The following is a 23,720-nucleotide window of genomic DNA, read 5'->3' as shown; positions in this document are numbered from 1 at the left end:
AATATAGTTGGGCTAGAACGTGGTGTCCTTTTTTTTTTTTTTGACATTGTGCCATTTTGATAAAGTACACAAAACTGAATTTGGTGTTTTCATTGTTTTGAAGTGGCATCTGTTGTGCTATGTTGTGCCCCTGACACTGCAGTCCGTTTCTAAGCGCCATCCCTGCCGGTGACTAACACTGCGTCCTCCCGCCCCCAGTCCAGGCTCCCTCGGCATTCTGTTTTCCATCTCTATGAAATGGCCGACAAACTGAAGGATTTTTGTGGACCAGGGAGTCATAAAAATGAATGGGAGTCTGGTTGACGAGATTTTTCCATTAATTCAGGACTGGATTCTACCGAGAAGCAAAGCTTTGCAGGGTTTCAGAACCAGAAATGTGAGCTGGCCCGAGTCCTGCTTTGGAGGTGCTGCAGCTGGCTGTGGCCTGTGGGACCCACAGCTGGGAGTAGGGGATGCTGGAGACGAGTGGAGAGGCTGTTAGGAAAGCCGGGGCTTGGACAAAGGCACGCAGGAAGCAGCTACTGAAATAGAAACCCAGAGTTAGGAGAGGGGTTTTATGACAATTCCGGGGAAGCACCAAATTGCCTTGGGGCCAACAGGAGAGGAGGGTGGAGAGGCAGAGTCCGGGCAACCTGGTGATTATTGTTAAACTGCACATTGAAAATTAAGTTTCCATAAAAAGTCGCAGAAACAGTCATTGAAGTTACCATCAAAGAGTTGGAAGAAGAGAACAAACATGGTCAGAACTGGGTGTGGTGTTCTTTTAGGGAAAACCCCAGCTTGAGCAGCACAGGACTGGAGGTTGTGTGCAGGCCAGCCGTGAGTGCATGGCGCATGGCGGGGCAGGCGGAAGGAGAGCTGGGCCTCCAGCCAATCTGGAGTGACCAGAAGCTGGATCACGGCCAGGCAGGGTGAGCGCTTTGATTCTACATGGACAGTGACGATTGGTGGAGGGACGTGCTGGGGTTCCTGTTTGATCATAGGAAGTGTGATACAGCGGCTGGAAGCAGGGGCAGCTGGCTCCAGACTTTGTGAGTTCAAATCCCACTCAGCAGTATGTGAGCTGTGTGGCCTTTTCTGGTCATTTAACCTCTGAAATTCTGCAGTATGAGGCAGTACTAGCACACTAAGTAAGGTTCCCACAGGACGGGCATGTGGCACTGTAGTGACATCACCAGGTCGTATTGTCTAATTCAACTCTCTGTTTCTGCATGGCCTGGGGGGCAGCAGGTGATGGCATAGGCTCGTGGGTCCCTGGCACAGGATTATGAGTGGCCTCTGCCTGGCCCAGCCCTGGCTGCAGTGGGCACCTGGGATGCGAACCAGCAGGTATGTCAAATAAGAGGAAAATAAATAGAATCTCAAGTCAGTGTCATGTAAAATGTAAATAAATCATGAAAGGTTTGTTGTCTAAGATGGCTTAATGTGTGTGGGGGGTGGGTCCTTGAACAAGTACCTGACCCCCCAGGAAGTGCTAAGAGTTTGACAACATTCTTAGCTAATTGAAGAAAAAATAGCCAAGTAAAAATTGACGTACCCATTAGACCCAGTTTAGCAAGGAAATCAGAGCTGGGAACACCCTAGTGTGAACTGCGCCGTCATGCAGCGTGATCCCTCAGGAACACTGGCCGGGGCTCCAAGACATCTTGTGAAATGTTGCTTTCGCTGGGGTCATCTTAACTCACGCCCAAAATTACTAACTGGGAATTTCCCCTCTCCTCCCTTCCCTTCCCCTCCCCTCCTTCCTTCCTTTTTTAATTTGTTGACTTGAAAGTAGGAGAGACCATGAAAAAGTTCACTTTTCTTTTTCTTAAAGGTTTATTTCTATTGCAAAGTGAGATATACAGAGAGGAGGAGAGACAGAGAGGAAGATCTTCTGTCCGATGATTCACTCCCCAAGTGACCGCAATGGCCAGGAGCCCTGAGCTTCTTCCAGGTCTCCCACGTGGGTGCAGGGTCGCAAGGCTTTGGGCTGTCCTTGACTGCTTTCCCAGGCCACAAGCAGGGAGCTGGATGGGAAGCAGGGCTGCCAGGATTAGAACTGGTGCCCCTATGGGATCCCGGTGCCTGCAAGGTGAGGACTTTAGTTGCTAAGCTAGCTAGGGCCAGGCCAAGGCCAGTCAGAAGTCAGGAACCTGGAACATCATGTGGGTCATCGTGGGTAATCACAGGAGACGCTGGGGTCCTAGGTGGCAGCCTGGTCTAACTTGGAATTGTTCTAGTATATTTGGAGAGGTTTTCGTCTTGCTGACCAAGTGGCCCTGTTTTACCCTTGGCCTACAAAGAGTAGCAGGTGGTATACCCCGAGGAAAGGCAGCAAGGACGCGGTGGGCTTCAGGGTGCGATGTTAGGCATGCAGGTCCTCACAGCTCCTAGCCTCTGCTGTAACTAAAACCAGGGTCAGGACTGCCAAGGACAGGCCCTGCTCTTAACGGAAGTGGCTTCTTTTTCCTGCGATTTTTTTTCCCTCTGTGAAATTCAAAAAGTGTCCAGAGGCGCTGTGCTTCCTATCAGGTGTCCTGGTGGCGATGCACGCCCCTGCCCAGGGCTGGGGTTGGGGTCAGGGAGGGAGGCGTCCCTGTACCCTGCCAGCCCAGCCTTCCCGGTGGCCAGAACAGCTCTCCTGCCTCCCCTCTGTCCCCGCACCCTGACTCTGCGGGACTCTGGGGCGCTGCTGCCCTCTGCTGGTCATAGCGGGAAACCGCACCTCGTTCCCCTTCAGTTTATCCAAGTCTGGGGACTGTGGGTGTACTCTCCACCCCGCCCATCCCTAAAATCACGGCCAGATAAGATAGGCTTCTCCAACAGGGAGCATCAGAGGCCTCTGTAATCCTAACACCTGCTCCCTGCCAGGGAAAAAGCTCCAAGTGAAAGCAGCATACGTGTGCACGTGGTAAGTACCAACAGTTTTGTACTGTCCCATGATTACAGCTCTTGGGATGTGTCTGCTGTGTGGTTCTGCTCCAAAATTCACCATTGCTGCCTCTGCTGAATCTTCTGGTAGCTAATACAGTGTCGCTGTCCCTTTATTCAAGTTTTGGAAGAAATTGCACTTCATAATCCCAGTGTTGTAGCTGGCAGCCTGACGCAACCAGTGTTCACATTTGTACCTTTTGAGTGTGTTTGCTTTAAATCCTCTTTGCCAGCCTATTTGTTTAAAGCTTTATTTATGTGTGTACTTACTTGAAGGGCGTAGTAACAGGTAGGACAGGTAGAAGGAGAAAGAGAGATGGCGGGCTCTGGCATGATGTCTCAAATGACTAATCCTCCGGTTGCCTGCAAGCACCAGAATCCCAGATGGGCACCAGTTCATATCCCAGCTGTTCCACTTCCCGTCCAGCTCCCTCCTTGTGGCCCCAGAAAGCAACAGAGGACAGCCCCAGGCCTAGGGACCCTGTATGCACATGAGAGACCCAGAGGAGACTCCGGGCTCGACGGATCGGCTCAGCTCTGGCTGATGCAGCCATTTGGGGAGTGAACCAGTAGATGGAAGATCTTTTTCTCCATCTCTCCCTTTCTCTGTAAATCTGCTTTTCCAATATGAATAAATATGAGAGGATGAGAAAGACAAGGAATAGAGAGAAAGAGATCTGTCCACTGGTTCACTCCACAAAGGTTACAACAGCCAGGCCTTAGGTCTGGCTGAAGCCAGGAGCCAGGAACTCCAGTCTTGTCTCCCTTGTTGGCAGCAGGGACCCAAGGGCTTGGGCTGTCAGCGGCTGCTGCCGTGCCACTCTAGCAGGACATTGGATCAGAAGTGGAGTCTCCAGGACTTGAACCTAGCCCTGTAGGATGGGATATGAGTATCCAGGCAGTGGTTTAGCGCGCTGCACTGCGATGCCTGCCCCATCCACCTTTACCATTGTAGGTGTCAGATGAGCTCCTTTGGCATAGTGGACTTCACTCCATAGGAGCTCACACCCATTTTCCATTTATCCATTTCTGTAGCTGCCAGGCACGCCTTTGTATGTCAGGCATTTGCTGCAGGTGTCATCCTGGCTTTGCATATTGAGGCAGTTTCTGATCGTTTAGTCTCAAACAATGCTACCCTGAGTCTCATCACGCGTGTGTCTTTGTGTATTATTGGAGGGGCATCGTGGAATTCCTGGGTCACAGGTGAACGCATGGGTGGTCGTGTTCAAGGTCATCCAGCTGTTCCCCCCTCAGGGCACATGCTCACTCTCCCCCTATGAGCAGCTAGCGTTTCTGGTGAGGATGAGCACAGCAGCCGGAGGAGGAGAGAATGAAGGTCAGGCACGTGAGCGGGGCTCAGCAGCGCCCCGGGAAGTGGTGTGATTGGAAAGGAAGGACACCTGAACTTGAACATCAGGGAAGAACAGAAATAGTAGCACTAATTGGCTTTGTAGAAACGGATTTCCTGCTGGCTCTGTGTCCAGCGCTGCCCCGGGTGGCCTTGCCTCCTGGCTGTTGGAGGGTCGCCCCCGAGTGCAGTCGCTCGGTGTGACAAGATAGCTCTGTCTGCCGCTACCCTGCGGTACCTCCCATCTCCTCTGCCAGGACAAGGTGACCTTCTGCACCTGCTTGCCAAGGTTGCCCTTGGCGTCTGCTTCCTGACCTGCCCTGGCTCCGCCCCCATCCTCTCTGACCCTATGTTATCTACGCCCACAGCTCAGGCCAATTTAAGTTCTAAGCTGTCAGAGACTCAGTGGCCTGAAGTTTCCATTGGTGACTGAATTTTTTGTGCCACTCTCCCTATTGGTGTCTGCTCACTTGCAGCTGTCTCTGTTTCCCTGGCTGGCCTGTGCCTACCTCAGGTGACCTCTGGAGCCATGACGGGTGATGGCATTGGGGTACCTAGAGCAAGGCATTGTACCGGAAATGAGTAGATGGGTCCCCTCCCTGCCTCACTGGTCACTTGCCAAATTTTTTCCGTCACGTTCTCAGAATGGATAACCTTATGCGGGCTTTCCACAAAGTTCCCCATTGCACGTATTGGAAGAGCAGAGTGACAGACACCCCACCCACACAGCCTGCAAGAGTGCGCCCATCTGCCGGCTCCCTCCCCAAACGTGGGTGCTGGTTTTTGGACCATCAAGAGCAAAACAAGCTACAACACCTCCCTGTCACCACTTGTGTCATCTGAGAAGAGAGAACATTTCTGATGCAACTAAGACAGCTGGCTCCAGGAAGCTTCCCTGAAGGATGACCCAAATGCCAGCCCACCGTTTGCAGCTCACCTCAGATCCCCTCCTCTGTTCTCGGCAGCCCACTGCCGTGCCTCTGACCCCCTCACTGAACAATGCAGTGAGCTGTGTGTTGTTTGCTTGCCTCGGACCACAGCGTTCCCTACCAGAATGTAAATGTCACGGGTTTAGCGATCGCTCCTCCAGCCGGAACCCCAGCACACAGTAGGAGCTTTCTCCCGACAGTGGGATTGCGTGAAACGTGTCTTGCTGGCTGTGGGCAGGTGGCTTGTGCTGAGTAAGAACGAAAACGGTGCCTCCTCGAGAAGCACTGAGTTAAGCTTCCGGTTTCAAGGCCAGCGTCTTGTGTGGGAGTGCCAGCTCAAGCTCTGGCTGCTCTACTGTCAGCCCAGCGCCCTGCTAATGTGCCTGGGAAGGCAGCAGCAGATGGCCCCATGTTACCCCCATGAGAGACTCAAAAGGAGTTCCAGGCTCCTGGCTTCAACCTCGCCCAGCCCTGACTATTATGGTCATCTTGCGCAGTGACCCGGTGGCTGGAAGATCCCTCTCTCTGGCTTTAACTGCGACTCTGTCTAATGTATAACTAAGTCACTTGTAAACAGAAGAAAATGAGTATTGCTGGTATTACTGGTGTGAGCTAGAGAGCCTGTTCCAGGGACAAAAGCCTCTGGGAAGCCCCCTTCTGTCCCCCAGACCCTCACTTACCCAGGGATAAGATGGGGAGATGGAGGGAGCCTGCTACAGTCTCTGATCTCTACGTTACAGGAACCCGGGACTTCTGTGCGGTTCCAGCGGTTGCCACTGTCTGTGCGGTGCACCCCACGGCTGCCTGACAGGCCACCAGCCGGCAGGAGCTGGCAGCAGGACCATCGCAGGAAGTCTTGGGAAGAGGAAGCTGAAAGTATACAACATTGCAAGTGAACAGAGCCACAGTGAGCGGATTGGGTGAATCCTACACTCAGGAACACATCCTTCCACAGGAGGCCATAGGGACCAGCCCAGGTAGGCACCTGCTGCCCGTGGGGCCAGGCCAGGAGGCTGGGCAGGCACAGTGCCTAGGACACATCCCTGTTCGTACTGCCAGCCAGCCACTCTGGCAAAGGCAGAAACGTGGTTTGGAAACAACCTCTGGAATCAGAACGGAGAAGAGGCAGATGGAGGTGGGGTGGGGAGTTTGGGGCTGGGGGAGGTGGAGGCTGGCTTCGTCAGAGCCTGTCGCCATCCAGGGTTTCAACCTCCCAGGGGCACAAATCTAGGGAGAAGCTACAGATGTGTGTTAGTGCTGTAGGGTGGGAGTCGGCAGGCAAGGTCTGCATGGAGCAATGACGCAGTCACACTGAGCCAGTGGCTATGAGGAGCTGGACAAGCATGTGCGTCATGAGTCGTCACTAGGGGGCGTGCAGCCACCAGGCGATCCAATCCCAGTAATAGTTCAAGGTTCCGTTGATTTCCTCACAGGGGATGGCAAGGAAATAAACAGACAGACCTGTAGGGAAATCAGTCTCCTGCGTGCCGTGTGTGCGCTGACCACCTGAGGGGACTGTGTGAGCGTCCAGCAAATTATGACTCCTTGCAACCTTCCTTCCTTGGCTTACATCCGCAAGTGCCAGCATCCCCTGTAGGCACCGGTTCATGTCCCAGCTGCTCCACTTCTGATCCACCTGTCTACTTATGGCCTGGAAAGACAGACGAGGCTGGCCCGAGTCCTTGAGACCCAGTGGCCACCTGGTGACCCAGAGGAGACATCTGACTCCAAGCTTTAGCTCAGCTCAGCTCTGGCCATTGTGGCCATCAGTTAAGTGAACTAGCAGGTGGAAGATCTCCCTCTCTGTAAATCTGACCTTAAAAAAAAAAAAGCTTCATAAAAACAGAAGGGGAAAACCACAGCATTTGACAAAATTGTATCCTTAAAATGGGATTGCTTCCTGTCGTCTAGGAAGGACTCCGTAGAGAATTGCCAATTGGGAGTCCCGTCTAAGACAAGTGGGTTTAGTAGGTACAAATGTGGAGGAAACAAAACTTAAGCTTCAGAAACAATATGTGAAGGGCCCAGGAGGAATGCCAGGTGCCAATGGAATTAAAAACAGTGATGGAACACGCTGGCTAAGAGGAAGGAAGATGGGCCCGACAGGTGCACGGCACGTGACCCCGTGGCCTTTCAGGAAGATGCCCTTGTGCCTGAGTGCCCACCAGGTCACCACGCAGAGGAGGAGCAGGCCCTGTGTGTGCCCCCCGCTTCGCAGCACTCGGTCAGCCTCTTTGGTGGGAACGGGCTCACACTCCTTGGTTCTCTGCTCTTTGGCAGGCAAAGAGGAGTGCAGCACTGGAAGCGCTAGGAACGCGTTCGTTCGTGCTGCCTCCACATGCTTGTTGCACGCTTCTTGGCACGGGGGCGGCATCGCTGCTGGGGAGTGTGGCCAACCCGCTGTAGCCGGGGTGACAACAGCGCCAGCGTTTTTGGAAAACTGCCTGACGGTGTCTGTCACTCCCGGATGGCAGTCCATGCTAAGGAAAAACACACAAATTTGAACTATTTTGTACATCCCAAGTTTTTCTTCGTAGGTTTTTTTGTTGGGAAAAATAACAACCGTGACCAACACATTGTCACTTGCCATAGAGGGCAGAATAAACTGCGGCAAATCCGTGACATGGCGTTTTAAGTAGCCAACGATGAATGCTGAAGATTGTGATGATTTATTTAGAAGCAGACCGAGCTTTGTGGTTCTCAGGGCCGTGCTCTCCCGAGGTAGGGGAACCATCGTGGGTTTTAGAGCTTAGAGACGAGCCGGGCTGCCGCTCTGTGACAGGGCCTTGAGTGACAGTGTTGGCTAACTCCTTGTGCCTCAGCGACTGGCATGAGGTGAGGAGGCGGCCTACTGGGCTGTTCTCATTATCACTCTGTTTTCTAGAGATTGTCGGCTCCTTCCTCTCAGAACGGGGCGTTCGCTCGGCGGGACTGCGAGTTTCGGCCACACGGTGGCGCCGGCGTGCCGGCTCAGAAAGTGAGGCGTTCCCGGCGGGGTCCAGCAGGGCGCGCTGCAGGCGGCGGCGGAGCCGGAAGCCGGGCCGGAGGCGCGCGGGCGTCCTGGCCGACTCCTCCCGCTTCCGTCGCCGCCGCGGAGCCGACTTGCAGCCTGCGTCCCGGCCCGTGCCGCTGCCGCCGCGATGCCGCTGGAGAACCTGGAGGAGGAGGGCCTGCCCAAGAACCCCGACCTGCGCATCGCCCAGCTGCGCTTCCTGCTCAGCCTGCCCGAACACCGTCGGGATGCGGCCGTGCGCGAGGAGCTGATGGCGGCCGTGCGCGACAACAGTGAGCGCCGAGTCAGCGGCCTAGGCGGGGCGGCGGGCAGGGCTCGGGGCGGCTGGTGCCGGGGCCGGGTGGGCTCCACCGTGGCCGGGGGGCCGGGATCGGGTGGGCTCCACCATGGCCGAGGGGCCGGGGCCGGGTGGGCTCCACCATGGCCGGGGCGGCCGGGGCTGGGTGGGCTCCACCATGGCCGGGGGGCCGGGTCGGCTCGGGGCGGCGTGGTCCGGGCAGCCGCCTGGGGAGGGGAAGGGAGAGGCTGGGGTCCGGACGACGGGCAGGACGCAGCTGCCTGGGGAGGGCAAGCGGTGGTCGGGCTCGCCGGGGCCGGGACCGGGGCAGATGGCGCCCACAGGCCTGCCTGGCCACCCGGTGCAGCCGGACTCGGTGCTGGGACCACCTGGAGTGGGTGGGACGACAGGTGTGTGTGTGTGTGGCACACACGGATGTACAACCGGTGTGTGCAGGGGGCCCTGGTATGTGAGAGAGGCTGGCAGGTGGACCGCGTGAGTGAGCATGTGTGTGTGCGTGTGGGAGGCTGGAGGTGGGCGCTGTGTGTGTGCGTGTGTGTACACAGGTGCACGACCTGTGTGTGCAGGGGGCCCGCGGGAGGGTGGAAGGCTGGCAGGTGCACGTGTGTGTGGGAGGCTGGAGGTGGGTGACCTGACTGTGGGCTGTGTGCGTGCTTGGTGGGTGCCCGACGTGGCCCGGCTCACACGGCCTCCTGCCTCTCAGACATGGCTCCCTACTACGAGGCCCTGTGCAAGTCGCTGGACTGGCAGGTGGACGCCGAGCTGCTGAGTAAGATGAAGAAGGCGAACGAAGACGAGCTGAAGCGCCTGGACGAGGAGCTGGAGGACGCCGAGAAGAACCTGGGGGAGAGCGAGATCCGCGACGCCATGATGGCCAAGGCCGAGTACCTGTGCCGCATCGGGGACAAGGTGGGTGGGCCGCGGCGAGTCTGTGGGCGATTGGCCGCACGTGGGTGTGAGGAGCAGCAGCCCTCGGGTCAGCACTGCAGGTGGGTGCGGCTTGGTTCAGGGGTGAAACCAGAGTGTCCTGGGGATCCCAGCGCATGTCTCCGTGCCGGGGAAGCCTCAGCCGTGCAGGGCAGCGTTTTTGGGCAGCGTTTTTGCTCCCTGGTTCCCCTCTTGCCAGGGGAGCTTGGGTGGGAGTGGCCCCTGGGACACAAGGCCAGTTAGGTTTTTCTTTGAAGAAACGGCAGCGTTCGGCTGCCTGCTGGAGTGAGGCTTGGTCGTTGGGCAGCTGTGTGCCTGCGTGTCGGCCTGGTAGTGCGGACAGCTGGCCTCCCGTGGGAGCGCCTGTAGGCTCAGGAAGCGGGGTTCGCAGTAGGTGCTGGCGGGTCTTGGGGGAGCCTGAGTCAGGGTGGCTGGAGCATGCACTGGTACCCTGTTAGGTGTGGCAGGTGGCCGGGTGGGCCACCCCACCGCCAGCCCCCTTGACGCTCCCTGCTTCGGCCTGAGGGCAGCGCGCAGGCCTGGGTCTGCAGGTGTGCCGGCTCAGCGCTCGTGATGAAAAGGATGGGCTTTCTACTGGTATCCGATTGTGTGCGGCAGGCCTGAAAAGTGTGGGTGTGTTTGCGGGTCGGCGGTTGAGTATTCGCGAACCTTCCTTGCGCGTCTGATTTGCTGTGGATTACAGTGGGGGCAGGAGCATGAAGTCAGTGTTGGAAAGCTGTGACATAGTGTGTCAGTCTGTTAACTCAAGCCTAGGTTATTGGCCATGGCCCGAAAAGCAGTCTGTGTTTACTGTAAGATGGGGTGCTGTGTTTGGCTTGGGTTTAGATGCGGTGTAAGCCTGCTGTGGTGAGAGATGGCAGCTGCTCCTTGAGGTGCCTGAGAGTTTCTCCCAAGACACGCTTGAGTCAACACTGAGTCAACACAGGCCTGCTAGGAGGGGTGACCGTGGGGTGTGGGAGGGAGTCAGAAAATTCCTGAATTTTGGAACAAATAGCATGGGTTTAAAAACATTTTAGCACTGAAAGTAGCTATGCTGTATGTTTACTAAGTAGCCTTCTTCTAAAAAGGATACCTTTTATAAAACTGACGTGCATTACCACATCAGTGACTGCTGGGTGCCCAGCCTCGTTGTCACCGTGGTTGTCACCGTGCTCCCACGGGGCCTCCCCGCCAGCGCAGGCCTGGTTCGCAGCTTCCCCTGACACTTCTGGCTCTTCACACCTGGCTTCCTGCAGGGAGGGGTAAGACTCGAGCCACGGCGGAAGTGCTCTTCTTCCTTCGCCCCTCTGCGCTGCTGGCTGTCTCATACATGTGTGAAGCACAAGAACTTTGTAAACTATCAGATAGGGCCCGACTACTGCAGACTGCAGGAAATGATTTTATGTTGTTGTTTTAATTATTTTATTTGAAAGGCAGATTTTTTTTTTCTCTTTAAGATGAGGCAGAGCTCTTCCATCTGCTGATTCAGTCCCTAATGGTCACCGCCGCCAGGGGCTGTGCTGGTCCCAGGCCGGGAGCTGCTTCCGTGTCTCCAAGTCCCATCTTTGGCTCTTTTCCCAGACATGTTATGTGGATTGGACGTGAACTCCCTGTGTGGGATGGCAGCGCTGCAGGAGGTGGCCTGACTTAGGCAGGGTGCTGGCCCCTTGTGTTGTCTATTAAAGCAGTAGAAACATTCCAGAATGCCTTGACAATTGAATGTGTATTCAGTTGTATTCTAACAGTAACAGCCTTTAAACGACAGGAGGTCAAGTTTACTGTAAACATACTGTGAGGTATATTGCAGCCATGAGAGCAAAGCACCGAATAGAGCACAGAAGACAGTGTAACAGTTGTGAATGCTTCATACATTTTTTTTTTAAGATTTATTGATTGATTTTTTTTATTGGAAACTTAGATATACAAAGGGAAGGAGAAACAGACAGATCTGTTGTCTGCTGATTCACTCCCCAAGTGGCCACAGAGGCCGGGCTGCTGCTGAGCCAATCCGGAGCCAGGAGCCTGGAGCCTCTTCCGGGTCTCCCACACAGGTGCAGGGTCCCAAGGCTCTGGGCCGTCCTCCACTGCTTTCGCAGACCACAGGCAGGGAGCTGGATGGGAAGTGGGGCTGCTGGAACATGAATTGGCGCCCATATGGGATCCCAGTACGTGCAAGGTGAGGACTTTAGCCGCTAGGCTACTGTGCTGGGTCTCATTGCTTTCTAAAATGTGAAGAAAATACTTAAGTGATTTTTAGGTTTGTTTTTTTAAATAAGTGCGATTAGCCCTCCGGTGCCTGTCCTAGCTTCACCAGTGAAGAGGTCATGGGCGTGTGGCTTTGTTGTTTTGTGTTCCCCACTGTTTGAGCAGCTTGCAAGCATTTTTCACCTGTAGCCTTGCTTGCTCGCCAGGAGGGAGCTCTGACAGCCTTCCGGAAGACATACGACAAAACCGTGGCTCTGGGTCACCGGCTGGACATCGTGTTCTACCTCCTCCGGATTGGCCTGTTTTATATGGACAATGATCTCATCACACGGAACACGGAGAAGGCCAAAAGGTACGTGTTAGAAACGATGCTGTGAATGGGAAACTGCCAGAAGCAAGTTACCTGTTTGGTTTACAGCTAGAAAGCTTGGGTAACTAATTGATGTGCTTGATGGCTTCCTCCGAAAAGTGACAGTGTCTGTTTCCATGTTGACCTGATTGTTTTTATTGGATAGCTTAATTGAAGAAGGAGGAGACTGGGACAGGAGGAATCGCCTGAAAGTGTACCAGGGGCTTTACTGTGTGGCCATTCGTGACTTTAAGCAGGCAGCTGAACTCTTTCTCGACACTGTGTCAACATTCACATCCTATGAACTCATGGATTATAAAACGTTTGTGACCTACACTGTCTACGTCAGCATGATTGCTTTAGAAAGACCCGATCTCCGGGAGAAGGTAAGGACAGGCGCTTGGTGACGCGGGCTGACGCTGCCATGGGCTTCTGTAACACGGGCACGTGGACGCCCCGAGAGCAATCCCTGTGTGTGCTTGACCCCTAGGTCATCAAGGGCGCCGAGATCCTGGAAGTGCTGCACAGTCTTCCAGCAGTGCGGCAATACCTGTTCTCGCTCTATGAGTGTCGTTACTCGGTTTTCTTCCAGTCTTTAGGTAAGGACGGAGCTGCTCCTCTCGGGAGTGTGCACATTAGCCCGAGCCTGGCTGCCGGCGGCTGGGATGCTTTGTGACAGGTCTGAACTGGAGTGTGCAGTGTGTCTGGGTCAGTGTGGGCTGCCTCCCCAGGGCCCACGCAGAGCTGGGGCAGTGGTGGGCCCTGCCTAGGTGTGGTTCAGGAGGCGAGAGTGACTGTTAATTTTTCCCAAATGTTCAGGAAGGAAAAGGGTATGTGATGGACATGCTGCTCGCAAAGCTGGAAGCCGCTTGCTTCTAGCAGTTAGGTGAGAACGTGAGCCACACGCAGAAAGGAGCAAATGGACCGGAGGGTTGAGTTTTACAAAGAAGGGAGAGGATTCCAAATCTTGTAGGTTATTTTCGCAGTAGATAAATCTTGGTGTTTGCTTTCAAATCATTTTCAGGCTCTGTGGGTTGGGATAATCTGTTGAGATTGCGGGAGTTCCTGCAGGGCTCGTTCCTGGTGACCGCCTCCACGTGTGAGCTTGTGTCTCCTCCCACCCTTCCTGGCTGATGGAGTTTCCACCATAGGTTCCCTTCCTACCTGACTTGTTTGCCAACAGAATTGTGTCAGTGTGTGCAGTCCTGCAGCTGTGTAAGATGTACAGGCCTTCCCAGTTAGCGTCAGCAGCGTGAAATACTGCAGATCCTAAGGCGTTGTGAAGGTCTGTACTCTAGAGTTTACAGCACGGTAGATTTAAATATACACAACAAACACTGACAGTGTATTTCCAAGTAGCCCGTTAGTCCTTACCAAATTATGTTCTTAACACTTGTGTTTTTAAATTTTTGTTTGGAATGCAAAAAACATCTATTACCTCACTCCTCAAATGCACACGAAACCTAGGGCCTGCGCCAGGCCAAAGTCAGAGCCTGGCAAGTCTCCGTTTCTGCTGTGGATGGCAGATTCTTGACAGTTATGCCAACACCCACCTCTTCCCTTCAACCCTTTCGTTGATGGAGTCTCACCCCTGTGGATTTTAGAAAGTGTGCGGCATTTGTCAGAATGGCAAGGGAGGAATCCCCAATGATCTGCATGTGCACTGGAGTCTGGCCCAGTGCTCTGTATACAGTGGAGGCTGCTGGGGGAATGCCTGCTGTCCACCCACCCCACCGCATGACATCAGAACTGTGCTCTCCAGCGGGAGCAGTGACTTGTTCTCTCATGTGTATATGTTGCTTTTGTGAAATTGTACTTGCCTGCTGCTTGAGGATGTCCTTGTTCATTATCACAGCATATCCAGGAGCTTTCCCCTACGTGCTGGCATCCAGTCTGTCTGCATTCCTGAAGCACCTACTGCCACTAATCAGTCACTTGGAAGTGTGCGATTCAGGGGTACGATTGAGGTCTTGCAGCTGTACACACATTCTAATGGAGTTGGGTCACTTCATAGTGAAGAGTACACGTTAGCAGTCACTCCCACTCTTCCCCTCCTGCAGTCCCTGGCAAAGCCCGAGCCACTGTCGGTGAGTTGATGCTTTCTGGACAGCACACAGACAGCAGGTGCCCGCCTTTAGTGCCGGGCATTCAGTAGTGTGATGTTTTCCTAGTTCGTCCTTGCCGAGTGTGCTGCGGTATTTGTGGCGAGTGAGTCGCATTTTATCCATTTAGTAGGTTATAGCTTTGGAGCTGTTTCTTTTTGGCTGCCATGAAAACTGCCTTGCTGAGCACACGTGCTCATGGTTTTGTGCAGGTGTCTTTTTTATTTTTCTTGGGTATGAATGCCTAGGAATCAAATTGCTGGATTTTGTGCCCTTTGAGGAGTTGCCAGGCTGTATGCCAAAGGACTGCAGCGTGGGCACTGCTGACCCATGTGGTCTCAGCGAGCGGGCCCCACTGTGGCTGACAGGCCTTCACTGGCCGGTGCTTGCTCCTTGCCATGTGCCCAGGGCTGAAACAGCCATGGTTTTGTCAGTCTTTTAATTCTTCTGCTGGGTAAACGTTTTGGAAACTGACATTCTACTTTTTTTTTTTTTTTAAACCATGCTGTCCCTTCTGCAGTGTGTATTTTGGATGCTCTTTTCCTAGTGAAGTGAAACTGATGGCTTTGGAAACGCTGCATGGCCAAGGGGGACAGCTCTATCTGTCCCCATCCCTGCTGGCAGCCTGGCACTGTGTGCAGTGCTTTGGGTGGAGCTGCTGCTCTGTACTAAATTTCCAAGGAGAGTTGACTCTGGTTATCTTTGCTTGTTTAGTGAGAGATGTGTTGCTTTTTGGGTTTTGTCTTCTGCAAATATTTGTGGATTATTAAGCTTTAATGTACTTTATCCAAAGAAGTTAGTAGTACCCTTTCTGGGCATAGCTTGATAGAAACTAACAGTAGCACAAAGTGAGATGTGCTGATCCCATCCCAGTCTCTCAATCCATAGCACGTTTTCTCACACAGAATTGAGATCAGCATTTTCATGTTTTGTGAAACCTGCACTAGAATTAATGACATGTACACACGGCGAGCTGTCAGCTGCTCCCACAGGAGACGTTCTCTAACCTGTGGGTCCCTACTGTCCTGTCTCAGACAGGCAGGTTGGGGATTTCTGTGTAGAGATGCAAGCATGGAATGCTTCTGGCTGTGTGTTTTCCATGTGTGTTTATGCATGCTTTCTAAATCACTTTCTGCACAGTGTAATGCACAAAAGCTTTTCCTGTCACTTTTCAAATAGTCACTCAGCCAATAAATGCTTTTATGTGGCTGCTTTATACCCGACAGTGAGCATACAGTGGGGAACTAAGTAAGTGGAGCTTCCAGCTACACCTTATTTAAAAGGTGAACAGTGTGCGCCTGGTAACAGCTGTGCTGCACAGATGTGACACCAGTTCACCTTCTGCAGCACGTACGCTTTTCTTGCTATGGACCTTTTCCTGGGCTCTGAGCCAGTCCCCATGGACAAAGGACTGGAGTGATCTCTGCTGTGGCGGCGACTGAGCACGAGTGCGCCATCTCGCGTGCAGCGACTGGCCATCCCGTGTTGTTGAAGCAGCTGTTCCTCACTTGCCTGCTTTCCTGGTGACCACTCCTGCCTTGTCCTCCTGTCTGTGTTCTCTGGTTCGACAGTAACGCCCTTTAGGGATTGGTCCACAACCCCCTACCATAGAGCATGTCGTTGCCCTTGTCATCTGTGTGAACAGTGGTGATTCCCAGATCGCTGTGTCTAGCCTCACACTTTACACTGAACACACATCCCTGCCTTTATTCATCTGACTGTCTCCTGGGCCAGCCTGCTTGGGATCACAGCTCACATACTTTCCAGTGCCATCTTGCCCCAGCCCCAGCCCTGGAACAGGCACCCACAATCCACTTCATCAGGGGCTTCCATCCTCTTTATGTCACTGACGCTCATTAGTGTCTTGTCTGGCTGGTCCCTGAGCCTGGCCCCTGGCTTAGTCCTCTGCCTGGTAGCCTTTTATTTCATCAGCATTATTCTCTGCCTCTGCCCTCCCCAGCTCCTAGGAGAGGCTTTCTACTCTGTTCCATCCCTGCTTACTCGTTAGTGAACTTGGCATGCTCTGAGGTCATTTGTATTTTTGTGCCTGGCTCTTTGACAACCTAGCATCTCTGGCAGCACACATCTTATCTTGGTTTATCTTATCTTACTCAACTGACTAGAGCAGTGTATGCAGCACTGCTTCTGTTGGATACTTTGTGTAAGTGCTGCTTACTTGCTCATGAATAGCCTATATGCATTTTACTATTTGTTTCTGACTTAGAAGCTCTTTCTAGGTCAAGGCTGTTAACTCCTGTCAGGTTTGTCGTGTGTCTAAACCTTAAGGTATTTTGCTATCTAGGCTATTTATTATTTATATACACAATATAGTTATAAAATATATGCACAAAATATATATAGTTATATGAATGTAAAATTTTTAATTTATGTATAAATGTATAGATGAATTTCTATTAATTATGTATATGAAGATTTGTGTATTTTTATTGGGAAGGCAGATTTGTAGAAAGATCTTCCAGGCACAGGCTCATTCCCCAAATGTCTGCAGTGACCAAATCTGAGCTGATCCAAAGACCGGAGTTTATTCTGTGTCTCCCACATAGGTACTGGCTCCCCAGGCAATGGGCCATCCTCGACTTTCCCAGGGCACAAACCAGCACCAGTATAGCATCCTGGGACTTGCAGGGGGAGGATTAGCCAGTTGAGCCGTTGGGCCGGGCCCCATTTATTTTTCTTTTAATGGTATTCACTGATCTTTCCCCTTATTGCCTCTGTCATTTTGTGGGAACGTCTGTTTTCTAGTCCATGCCAGTCTTTCCCAGGTCATTGTACCTACTTCTTAGAATTCTTTTTTGTTAAGAGTAAAGTGAATATTCATTCACTTCAGAGCTAAAGTTTTCCAGTTTGAAATGTTCGTGTGTGAACTTTGTCATCACAGCTTCCTTCACAGGCGAGTCTTGCTGAGTGCTATGTAATGTTGACATAGCTCTGTCACTGGATGTGAGGAGGAAGGACAGAGCAGTGAGAAAGTCTTTGAATGTTATCCAGCTCAATTTAGAACTCTGCTAGGTTTTTGTTTAATGTGTAATTAGGTTTTCTTTAGCCGCCTCTGGGGGTCCCACACGGGTGCAGCAGGGTCCCAAGGGTTTCGGTCTTTCTCCACTGCTTTCCCAGGCCCCAGCTAGGTAGGAAGTGGAGCAGCCAGGGGTACATACTATTGCCCATCTGGGATCCCAGTGCATGCAAGGTAAGGACTCACTAGGCTGCCACATTGGGACCTGTTAGGTTTTTAGTCTCCTGTTCTTCAAGGAGGAATGCTTCTAATTTGTCATTTTATTCATTTCAGCCATTGTAGAACAGGAAATGAAAAAGGACTGGCTTTTTGCTCCTCATTATCGATACTATGTGAGAGAAATGAGAATCCATGCATACAGCCAACTGCTAGAGTCGTACAGGTCATTAACCCTTGGCTACATGGCAGAAGCCTTCGGTGTTGGAGTGGAATTCATTGACCAGTAAGTTTAAGTAACATCCTCTTCAGCTTTTAGTATGCGTTCTCCTGATTTGCACTGTTCTCCACAATTTTAATACAGAAAATAACTGCTTTCTAATTTTATCAAACCAGGCCTGTGTCTCTGCCTTTATTTTTCTCTTCCATTACTAGATGGAAAACCAAGCTGTGGTGATTTGCTAAGTTAAGGGGTTTGCTAAAGGGTTGTTATTGGAAATAGAGTGCCACTTGTTTGTGGACCATAATATAGTATTTTATAGTTGGTCATGTTTCTGCTGGCAGTTCTTTCCAGTCTAGGCAGCTGCTGTAGTTGTGGTCCAGTTGGTACTTAAAACCGTGGCGTCAGTGCTGCACTGCGCTAGCTCCCTGTCTTCCTGAGCTGTGTCCTGCAGCCAAAGGGGAGACATGGCAGACAGGCAAGTCAAAAAGGTAATTTCCAGTGGAAAGGTGTGTTTGCTTGTGGGATGACGGAAGAAAGGTGATGTGTCTTCTGCATGAGTTGAGAGGAGCCAGTCATGAGAGAGGAAGGGACAATAAATCAGGCTGTGGGACTGGACACCTAGCTGCTTCCTTGTGGGATAGTGTTGGGGTCGAGTTTTAATCTAGGTTGTGGGTAGCCAGTGGCAAGTTGAGCACGGTGTGAGATGGTTCGTGCTGTATTTGAGAGCACTGGGAATGTTACACAACTGGAATGTGGTGGAAGTCTAGAGTGATGCTGGTTTTAAGGAATGAGGGACTGTGAAAGGGTCCTGCAAACAGATGATACTAACCTGTGCATACTTTTTGTATTTCCCGTTAGCTTTGAGTTGCAGGTAAAGACAGATGTTATATTTGCTGATTAGTTGCCCAAATGGCCATGAGGTGGCTGGGGCTGCTTTTCCCAGACATGTTAGAGTGGAATGGCTGGTATGTGACCTCATATGGGTGTTAAGCTATGCCTGCAACGACAGTATCAACTGGCTTCACCACTATGTGGGCCCCCAAACTGATTTTAAATAAGACCATTCTCTTTTTTAATTGTTTTCTCCAGTACTTTATTAAGAAAACTGGAATACAACTTCATTGTGAATTTTAATACTTTGTTACATTTAATCCTGTTGCAGGAGCCCAAGCACTTGGGTCTTCTGTTGCTGCTTTCCCAGGTACAGGATCAGGAGACGCTGTAATTGTAGGTGGGCCCTGGGACTGGAAGGGGCGCCCAGCAGTAGCTCTCAGCAAACCTGTGCGGTGTTTCATTTCCGAGCTGCCCTATAAGGAATCCAAGTGTGGTAACGACCGTGCAGTCTGTACAGATAGGGTGGACGGGAATGGCCTGGAGTATGCAGTGCAGGGGGAGCAAGACTTACCCTGGCCTGGCACCTGGGCCCTTGGCTCTGCACCACCTACTCCTGACGCCTCCCGTTGCTGGGATCCTGATCAGACCAGATGGGATCTGAAGTAAAGTGTTGTCCTCTTTCCGCATGCCACCTGTTGGAGAAAAGGAACACAGGTTGAGTGAGAAGTTCTGCTTTTAGATGTTTTATTGGAGAACAGTTTAGTAGTTTACTGGGGAAAAACTAAAAATAACAGATCTCCCTGCATTTCCTATGACATGCATTGAATGTGCTCTCCATAAAGCTAATGCAGTTCTTTCCTGTGCACCAGGGAACTCTCCAGATTCATTGCTGCTGGGAGACTACACTGCAAAATAGATAAAGTGAATGAAATAGTAGAAACTAACAGGTACTGCTGTGTGGTATTGGTTATATTGCTTACAATGAAGAGCGTTCTTAATGTTTCTCTGTCATGCATTGATGTCCTGGTGAATAACATTTTTTTCCTTGCATTTGTTTCTAGACCTGATAGCAAGAACTGGCAATACCAAGAAACAATCAAGAAAGGAGATCTGCTGCTAAACAGAGTTCAGAAACTTTCCCGAGTCATCAACATGTAACAGAGGGTTACCTGTGAAGATGCTTTGGGATTGTTATAGCTTCACCCTGTATGCAGTTCAGCTATGTAAAATAAGTTGTTTAAAAGGAAACAAAGTAAACAGTCTGATAATGCTAAAATAATGCCTTTGATTGTTCATTAGTAAAAATGTTTTGTCACTTCGGGTTCAGATCAGGGTACACCGAAGACTGAACAAGTTCATTCTCTCACACCTCGAAGCTGATCTTTACTGAGGGATACTACAAAGTATCCCTCAGTGAACAGCACACAAGTTACGTTTTTAGGATGCTGCCACAAGCTGGATTACCAATATCCCTGAACAGAGCAGCATTCAGAGTTAGTTCTTTAAATGCTCTGTAATTGTTTGCTTCCTAGTGATAAAGCATGAGTCAGGTAACAGCGATGAATTTTGCCAAGGACAAAGGAGCACATCTGAAACAACATGATAGTCAACAGGGCTTTGCTCTTACGGGATGTCATCTTACCAGACATGGCATCCATGCCGTTCACGTCCAGGAGAAGAGAGATGGCAAGAAGTGCCACTTTCTCTGTGGCGTAAGAGTGCTAGCCTGGGTGTGTCAGCAGGAGCTCCAAAGCGCTCTGGCTGGAGTTAAAGAGGCCTGCTGACCGAAATAAGCAGTGTTAGTAGAAGAAATAGTTTTTGCTGTTGCCTGATGGGAATGACCCGTTAACATGGGATCTCACTGGCTAGAAAACAACTTGGTAACTATATTCTATACTGCTTTATGAATAATAGGTTCACCATTATGAACCAGGCACCGTTAATGGGAGCTCTGAGGGTGCTGGTGTGCCAAGGCAAACTGAGCTCAGTTCTCCAGAAGTACCACCCAGGGGGCTCTGACAGTGCCCACTGTGGCAATCTGCTGTTTGCTAGGAAAGCTTTTTTGGTAAAACCCTATTCTTTAAGAAATGTTTACACTGTACCCTTCAAAACTGCAAACACAAAGTCAGTGAGGTGTCTGTGAAACCCAACAGGTTTAGAACTTACTGTAGTCCATGTAGACAGACAACTGAATTCTTTTTACCAAATGGACTTTCATTGCACCTCATGCTAGAAAGAAAACAGAATAAAAAAATTTCGTGGCATGTTTTTCCCCTAATGCCCAGCTACCTGACCGGGACTGACAGGATGGCATTCTCTCTCACGCTCGGACCTGTGCACAAGTCTACACACCTTCTGATCCTCAGCGTCAGATGCACTGTCCCGTTTTTCACCATTTTAACGCGAATGTCCAAGCCTAGTGGGTGATGACAGGCAAGAGCTTTTCCTTTCCAATGCGGCACGAGGAAACGCCCCCGCGGTGACAGCAGGATTGCTCAGTCCGCTCCCTTCCCCTCACCTGCAATAGATGCACTTGCCAACTGTCAACATGGAGAATCATCATCGGAATGTTCAGACCTCTGCATATGTAGTTTTAAATATACTTCTTATAAATAATATGTACATTTAACCTTTGTTATTCTATCTGCATAAGCTGTTAGGCTCAGAGAAGCAGTTTGGAGTTGGAACTGTAATCAGCATTGAACAGATCTTCTCGTATGAGGCCACAGCATGGGGGCAAACAGCCCTGCTGGACACTATGACAAGAAAAGCCAAATTTTGGCCCTTGTTCTGCATAGCAGGTATCTGACATTGGGGGAAATGACTTCATCTCTGTCTGTCTCCTAATGTAAAATAGAATTTTAAAAAATTAAGATTGAGGTTCATTGGAAATAAGGCAAACCACAAAGCAGCATACCAAGTCATCCTCTAATTACATTAAAAAGCCTCAGTGAAAGCTGCTGGCATATTACAGACCCTGTGTCACACCAGACTGTCTTAGACTTCATGAGTACTAATTTCAACCCTGATTCCTTTCTAGCAACTTCATTATTGTGGCCTACATGTGATTCCCAACTCCTTGTCCTACGCTAGTTTCCACACAAAACGGCTAGCCAGGCAAGCAGAGTCAGGATGCACTACAAGTTACAAATCCCTCCACATAGACTCTCAAGTCAAAAGTTAACCCACAATCACCACCCCAGGGGCAGACTCTGTTGAGAAATCTTGTTTCTCTGCTCGGACAGATGAGGCTGAGAACGTGAATTTTGTCAAGCCAGCCAGCAGCCGAGTTCTCCAGCATGCTCGCCTGCAGCTGGCCTGCCGCTTAAGTTCTGCCCTCTGCCACCTGACTGTTACCCATGTCCTGTACTCAGGATAGCAGGAGTCAGGTTGGGGGCCAGCAGCCTCTGTGTTAACCAGAGAAACTAAAATGATTAAAAGAGTATACATATCATCCACTTAAAAGGCAGAGAGAGGAGGCAGAGGTATTTCAGTCCACTGGTTTGGTCCCCAGATGCCTACATGGCCAAGACTCCCCCTGCCAGGTGGGTAACAGCTCAACTCCTGAGCCAGTACTCAGCTCCTAGGATATATCAGCAGAAACTGGACAAAAAGCCCACCTGGAACTTGAACCAAATTGGAATTTGGAGGAGACTGGAGTGTTCCAAGCTTGGCTTAATCAAACAATGCACTACCACGCCCACCCCCTCTGGCCAGGTAATTCTGACCCAATATCCTACACGGGGAGCTCCCACTTTCTGTTTAACTTTTTAAAGTCTAGTCAACAATAGCACTTCAGAATATGAAAATATTATCAAGTGATAGTTCTGTTACCTAAGTGACAAAAAGCAAAAGAATTTTTCATACCTGGTGACTTTTTAAAGTTGAACACTTCTGCTCTGATGGCTCATTACACCCTGTCCTAGAGTGAAATGCATCTTTCATGACTTCTTTAAAGCAGCAATGCCAACTTCATTTACCTGGACAAAATTGCTACATACACCCCAGCATATGGACATAAAAGCAGAGATAAACATTAGAAAAAAATTCGAGCTTACTGATTAGCAGGTACAATCCATAAAACTTATGTTAAGAATCTGCACCCAGTCTTTGACTTGCCTTGACACAGCTAAAATAACATGGTACAATAGCCTAGTGGCTAAAGGCCTCACCTTGCAAGAGCCAGGATCCCATATGGACACCGGTTCATATCTTGGCTGCTCCACTTTCCCTACAGTTCCCTGCTTTTGGCCCAGGAAGAGAGTAGAGAATGGTCTAAGACCAAGACACGGAAGAAGCTCCTGGCTTCAGATCAGCCCAGCTCCATTGTGGCCACCTGAGGAGTGAACCAGTGGACAGAAGATCTTTCTCTTTGTACATCTGCCTTTCCAATTAACGCCCCCCCAAACCCCCCCCCCAAAAAAAAAGCTACAATGCCTCCTGTCTCGGCATGTGACGCGCAATCTCATGTTTGGTCCTTAGTATCCTGACAAGCAGAAACAGTAATCGGCATTCCAGTCCTCTGTTCCTGACTCCAGCTCCCTATGACGAGGGCCAAGTCGCTGGGGCCCTGCCACCCATGGGCGTGACCAGCTACGGCAGCCTCAAGTCTCTCCAGTGGCCACGGGACATATAGCCCAATTCCTATCTAGATTCTAAGACTGCCAGCTGGGGTTCTCCCACTGTTATTCTGAGGTTTCTGAAGACTTTACCCAAGGGGTAGAAGCCTTCTCCAGCTAAAGTACAGGCCAGAGAGAGACGAGCTTTTTATCATTTGGAAGCCTTTCAGAACTTTAACACCCTATCCCAGGACTAGATTTAAGAAAAAGAACAGTAAACGATTGTCCAGTCCCCTGCCAAAGTGATCATTTAGGGGCCCACTGCTGTGGTGTAGTAGTTAAGCCGCCTCCTGCTGTGCCAGCATTCCGTAAGTGTGCTGGTTCCTGTCCTGGTTGCTCCATTTTTCAAGTAACTGCCTCTCTGCTGATGGCCTGGACAAGCAGTGGAGGCTGGCTGATGTCCTTGGGCACCTGCACCCATGTGGGAGACCAGGAAGAGATTTCTGGCTCCTGGTTTTGGATCTGCTCAGCTATAGCCATTAAAGCCATTTAGGTAGTAAATCAACCTATGGAGATCTTTGTCTCTATAAATCTGCCTTTGCAATACATATACATCTTTTTTTAAAAAAAGATTTATTTACTATTTTTACTGTAAAGTCAGATATACAGAGAGGAAGATCTGTCTGATGCGTCACTCCCCAAGAGGCTAGAACGGCTGGAGCTGAGCCATCCTCAACTGTTTCCCCAGGCCACAGGGAGCTGGACGAGAATCGAGGCCGCCAAGATTAGAACCGGCGCCCATATGGGATGCTGGTGCATTGAAGGCGAGA

The 23,720-nt window shown here is 50.9% G+C and overlaps 1 protein-coding gene across 2 annotated transcripts; it reads left to right on the top strand.

The window, feature by feature from the left end:
• The first annotated feature begins 8,281 nt into the window (after positions 1-8,281).
• On the top strand, positions 8,282-19,659 carry PSMD6 (proteasome 26S subunit, non-ATPase 6). Of its 2 annotated transcripts, none has more exons than XM_040994770.1 (8): positions 8,282-8,475; positions 9,205-9,410; positions 11,840-11,985; positions 12,149-12,368; positions 12,473-12,581; positions 17,392-17,560; positions 19,201-19,278; positions 19,393-19,659. In XM_040994770.1, the coding sequence occupies exons 1-8, from the start codon at positions 8,331-8,333 to the stop codon at positions 19,487-19,489; spliced, it is 1,170 nt and encodes a 389-aa protein (XP_040850704.1). In that variant the 5' UTR covers positions 8,282-8,330; the 3' UTR covers positions 19,490-19,659. The 2 variants fall into 2 exon arrangements, with proteins under 2 accessions (XP_040850704.1, XP_040850705.1); XM_040994771.1 differs by having other exon boundaries at positions 8,331-8,358.
• The last annotated feature ends 4,061 nt before the right edge of the window (positions 19,660-23,720 follow it).

Source organism: Ochotona curzoniae, unplaced genomic scaffold, assembly GCF_017591425.1.
Source record: "Ochotona curzoniae isolate NIBS_2020 unplaced genomic scaffold, NIBS_Ocur_1.0 contig_908, whole genome shotgun sequence".
NCBI classification, from domain to species: domain Eukaryota; kingdom Metazoa; phylum Chordata; class Mammalia; order Lagomorpha; family Ochotonidae; genus Ochotona; species Ochotona curzoniae.
Note: the sequence above shows the minus strand (reverse complement) of the source record. Positions and strands in the feature narration are given on the sequence as shown.